Source organism: Styela clava, chromosome 1, assembly GCF_964204865.1.
Source record: "Styela clava chromosome 1, kaStyClav1.hap1.2, whole genome shotgun sequence".
Taxonomy (NCBI): Eukaryota; Metazoa; Chordata; class Ascidiacea; order Stolidobranchia; family Styelidae; genus Styela; species Styela clava.
In genome coordinates, this window is record NC_135250.1 from 30,448,774 (window position 1) to 30,454,450 (window position 5,677).

The window sequence follows — 5,677 nt, forward strand, 5'->3', positions numbered from 1 at the left end:
AACTTTTTTTTTGTTTGTTTTTGTGACGATAGATAAACGACAGACAGCATGCGGGGGTTCGCTCGTTTAAATATTGTGGAAGATGGGCGGCGGGACCTCTCGCACATAACCATCCATACAGGGATGGTTATGTGCGAGAGGATTGCTGGACTCCTCGCCGTCGTTGGGTGGTTCACGTAACCGCTGGTCGGTTACGGCTTCCTCCACCACCAAGTCCATGCCTCCGAAAACAAACAATTTAACTAATCCCATACCCGACTGGGAATGGTAACCGGACGAAAGGCCGTGGTTCGCCATATGGATAAGCCGTCTTATCGGCTTTCCTCTCCCCCGGGATAAATATGTAAATCCAATCATATCCTAGATAATTGTATGCGAGAGGATTTCTGGACTCCTCGTTCACATTATGATACAGGTTACCGCGAATCAATGAGGCTGCATTTTGATAGGACTTTTATCTCTCTTGAAAATGAACTAGTCACTGCCGAATAAGGAGCTCTATTTTTTTTCAGCTTTTTGTTGAGTAAAACTTGATTGCTGCTACCATCTACCGAATTTAAGAAATTTAGGATTGGGATATTGAATATTTATTACCACGGTCCTTGCCCGGTTACCTGTTCATTCTGGATATCTAATAAGTTAGCCAGTTATTTTGTTTTTAAGTACATGGTGCCGAAGAAAGCTGTAACCGAGGTATTTTTATTTTTTATTAAACTTTTCATGCTGATGTAAGGTGAGATTGCCCGTGAAGTACATTTATGTCGCGTGTTTGAACTTCATTTAGCAACTTAACTCAAGTGTATCCGTCATTAGTACAGGTATTATTTTGTATCATAGCGGAGTTAAAAATAAATACAGGCTTATTTTTTTGACTCATCGCAATACTTTCAGCCATCATGTATCCATGTTGAACTAGCAACGTTTTCTGTTGAGAAACTTTGATTTTTATCTTCGGTCGTAGAATTGTTATATTCTGGAAGTTACCGTAGCTTTGTCATAATTCCATCCAAAACAGGCTCTCATACTGACGGTGCAAGACTGAAGGACCGGGTCCGGGCGAAGGTTCTTGAGTTAAAGACAAAACGGTGAAATTATGAAAGGTGATTATTTGAAATATCACAAATTAAATAGTACGGTGCCTAGGTGCTTATTTCGGTATTTGGTACCGTACCGGTACCTATTTAATCATAGTTCAGTATTTTCAACGGCTGAACGGGAAGCCATCAAACAGTCGAAGCATTACAAAAAATTAAAAATTCGTTTTTCTCATTTTACCAAATCAGCCTTTTCAAATTTCACCTTTTTAGGTTTAAGCTCTTGTAAATATTTCTGAATACAGGAATATCACAAACAATGTCTTTTTTGAAAGAAAGAAAAATGTGGCTAGTGTTTTCACAATTTGTTTGGCGTTACCGGTATTCAATCACTTAAGTCATTCATTTTCATTATTTTTTCCTGAAGAATCTAATGGTGACACTTCAGATTACTATTTTTTTTGTTTATTGCGCAGTGACTGTTTATCGATTTGGAGGCCCAGACTGTCTCATAAAGGAGGGTTTTGCTATCACTGTTATAATTGATGTGTTTTAATGTGAGGGCTATTCATGGAATAAGAGAACTGTTCTGTACTGCAATACAGTATATAACAAGGTTGTCATGGCTATTACTGTATTAGGGTGGCTTACCCACTTTGCTACCATGACCTATTTGCGTCCATCAACTTCATCGATCTGATTAATGCCGAAAAATTGCACTAAAAATTGCACTCTGCGAAATTACACTAAAATGCGGCCACAAACAAAAAAGTTTCGACGCATCAGAAACGATGTTCAAGGCTTGAAATTCGTGGTCGCACACTGGACGTTCTGTTGCAAATATCTGTTCCGAGTGTCATACTTCGGTGGTTTGTATAGCTTTAACCCCTGGTCGTAGAAAGTTAATTCGAGGTTTATCGTGTATAATAAATGCCAATGCACTTATGATGAAAAAATTAACGGGTTAGAAATATTGATTTTTGTTTTATAGCGGTTTGAATGAAATCGTCCGCAGACTGGCTACACCACCCTAGTGAAGTCAAAAAAGTTTTTTTCAATCTCAAGAATGATTTAGTTTACTGAGCGTTCTCAAAGGTTCATTGATAATGTCTTGCGCATGTGCTCAGAGTTTCTCGTAACTGGAATCAGAGTCAAAAATATGGTAATTAATATGCTCACCCACCTTACATACTGTAGTTCTCAGATGAAGCATTCTGGAACGTTCGTTGTTAGAAATTGGTATCTTACTAGAATTTCCCATTTACCGTATTTCCCGGCGAATAAGTCGCTTTTTTTGGCCTGATTATGGGGGGGGGGGGGGTCGTCTTATTAGGCGGGTATGGTTATTTTCTTTTTTTTGTTGTCGCTTTATTATGTATTAGGTAATGTTCTTTTATGGTGGACGCAATCGTGATTTGAACATAATTAGATTAAAATTGAAAGTTTGAATTCCCGTAGTTATTATGGATTGAATATTACGCTACAAGAAAACGTCATTATAGGCTATTTTAACCAATGCGCAAACGCGGCGACCCCACAAAAGGCATTATATGGTAATTTGAGATTCCGATGTTGATGCGATTTTACTACTCCGACTTATTGGCAGGTTATATGCAAAAACCATTTTTTCAGGCTTAAAATAAGCCTCGTCTTATTTACCGGTTAGTTCTATTCGCCGGGAAATACGATATTCTGAAGTCTGCGAAACGATCCCAATATGAGGAATGTTACTTGCGTTGTGATTTTGTTAATGTAATCGCTGGTGCCATTACAGGTGATCGTTGCTATACTTCGGCAAGATCTATTTTGGGATTGTGACGTTGAGTGAAATAAAATTTGGATGTCGTAGTCAGATGGGGTAAGGAATGACATATGCAAAAATTTTTACACTCACTACAAGTCATAGTGGTACTAAATTACATCCAAGATATTTGTTGTGATGCTCCAATTACATTTCTTTTTACAGAGATAAAAAAATTATTTAGTATTTTATTTAATATTGAATAAATAAACTGAAAAATGTCAGGAATTGCAAGTCGACTAACCAACCAACTTGTTGGGAAAAATTTCCATAAACCTTCATCGCTGTTTTTTACGAGATTAATGTCTTCTGGCACTTACGAAAACGTCTTAGTTGAAAAAGTCGGCGAGAAGAAAAACGTCGGTTTGATCACTTTGAATAATCCTAAATCTCTGAACGCACTTTGCGATCCGTTAATTGCTGATATCAAAAAAGCAGCAATCGATTTGAGCAAGGATAAAGACGTAGGATGCGTTGTAATTACTGGTAAAGGAAAAGCATTCGCAGCCGGTGCGGATATCAAACAGATGCAGCCAATGACACTCCAAAATTGCATTATGGGTAACTTTCTTTCTGATTGGGGCCAATTTGGTAAAAGACCGATCATAGCTGCTGTGAATGGATACGCTCTAGGTGGAGGCTGTGAGCTTGCAATGATGTGCGATATTATATATGCTTCAGATAAAGCACAGTTTGGGCAGCCGGAAATTTTACTCGGCACAATTCCTGGAGCTGGAGGCACTCAGCGACTTACGAGAGCTGTCGGAAAGTCTTTAGCAATGGAGATGTGTCTTACAGGAGATAGAATAACAGCACAAACGGCCCTCGCCGCTGGTCTCGTAAGCAAAGTCGTTGATGCGGAAAAACTGGTAGAAGAAGCAATAAAAACTGCGGAAAAAATTGCGAATAACTCGAAACTCATCGTTACTCTTGCGAAAGAAGCAGTCGACGGAGCATTTGAGACGACACTCACTCAAGGTTGCCAGTTTGAAAGAAAGATTTTTCACTCAACCTTTGGAACGAATGATAGAAAAGAAGGAATGGATGCTTTTGTTGAAAAAAGAAAAGCTAATTTCACTGATTCATAAAGAAAAACTGGCGACTATAATTCTTATTCTTGCTTTACAATGTTTATAATTATGCCAAATAATTTTTTATAAATTTGTCATTGAAAAACGAGTTTTTCCCGAGATCTCAGACAATCACGACAAATTCTGAATCATTTTCGGATAATAATGGCTGAAAAATAGATCTATCCAAAAAATTTATTGTTGTTATGAACCGGCAAGGAAGCTGACTTATGATTCAGCAATTTTAAAAACAGCCAAGCAATTTCAAACTGCAAATGTTTTACAGCGTGATATAGTACGATCATTTTACTTGTTCAGCCATGATTGTTTCCGTATATATCTGTCTTTATTATGATTTTCGAAACTGATCAACTGTTTCTGTAATTTGTGAAACTGATGGATGTCTGTCCTTATGATGAGGCAGTGGTTCTCAACCTCTTTTTTTTATCGTGGCCCACTTTCATTGCATAAAATATCTGTGCCGCACTCACTTTCTCATGCAAGTAAAAAACAAGACTTTGTTTGTAAAAATAAACACTTTCACTTTGATATTCAGAATGAAAAGAAGCAGCATCATTTATTGCTACTACAATAAAAATAGACTATAATGACACAAATGAAACTAAACTTTTCAATAACCATAGTAATTTTTAATAGACTTGTGGCCCACTTGAAAATGTCTCTATGACTCAGCAGCGGGCCATGCATGGCCCACTGGTTGAGAACCAGTGTATTGGGCCAGGGTTGCAAAACACGAAGCACACGTGCCAAATTTGGCACGTCTTACGCTCAAACGTGGCACGCGAACGATTTTGTAAAAAAAAAAAAAATTTATGATATACATTAAAATATCACGTTTATATCAATATCAGCAGTTTTTCGGGACAATAAATTGTTTCAATAAAAAGATATCCGTTATTTTGTATTGTTATTGAAATTTGCTTGTTTTGCGGGAGTTAATTTACAGTACCACAATTGTGTGTGGCACGCGACAAGATCAGGCCTATTTAAAAAAAAAATTGGCACGTATCCTCATTTGAGTGGTGCACCCCTGGATTAGGCTATGTTCGAAACTGTTTGTTTACCGTAAGTAATTTGGAAACCCATTGAGTTAATGATCGTTACTAAATTTAGAATTTCATTCAATATTTGAATCAGATTTTTCTATTTGCATTTAGAATTGGCTTAAATATTTTTGGCTGCTTGTACAAAGCCATTTTTAGAGCGAAAGAAATGTCAAAAAGTATAAAAAAAATATTGAAAATGAAGTATAGTATTGTTAATTGCACCACTGTTTCTATGTTTAAATTTCGTCAAAAACATAATCATGTTTTCACCAGTTTTATTGCAAACTTAAGATCATCCTAATCATGACCTTTGACATTACAACCAAGAAATAATTGTTTCCTGTAATACATTTTGGCTATTTTATGTATAGTTCAGTTTTTTAAAATCTTGGGTAAAAATAGTTCTTATGAAGATATAGCGACAATGTTTTTCTTAATACATATTCAATATTCCAGATTAGTAAACTTATAAATAAATTCAAAACCATTTTTACCTGGAAACATACCTGTTATTGTTTTTCATATATCCCTAAAATTTAGATCAATCAAATCATGATTCTCCATGACCTTTGACACCATAACCAATAAAATCATTGTTTTCTGGATCGCAATATTGCCATTTCTCGTACTATTCAATTCAGTTTTGACGACTGGTTCAAGATTTTTTGTCTTAATTATAATGCCTAATTCTTTTGCTCCCAGATG

At 36.4% G+C, this 5,677-nt stretch overlaps 2 protein-coding genes across 2 annotated transcripts in view; both read left to right on the top strand.

Annotated features, from left to right (window-relative positions):
- LOC120334744 (afadin- and alpha-actinin-binding protein A-like) overlaps nt 1-5,677 on the top strand; it is a 165,345-nt gene that overhangs the window by 154,884 nt on the left and 4,784 nt on the right. The gene's annotated exons all lie outside the window — the stretch shown is intronic.
- Nucleotides 3,012-5,675, top strand: LOC120334860 (enoyl-CoA hydratase, mitochondrial-like). The gene has a single exon (XM_039402375.2). The coding sequence runs from the start codon at nt 3,054-3,056 to the stop codon at nt 3,921-3,923; it is 870 nt and encodes a 289-aa protein (XP_039258309.2). The 5' UTR covers nt 3,012-3,053; the 3' UTR covers nt 3,924-5,675.

What these genes read in the sequence shown, in the direction of transcription:
- LOC120334860 (XM_039402375.2), top strand. Translation starts at nt 3,054, where the DNA reads ATGTCAGGAATTGCAAGTCGACTAACCAACCAACTTGTTGGGAAAAAT.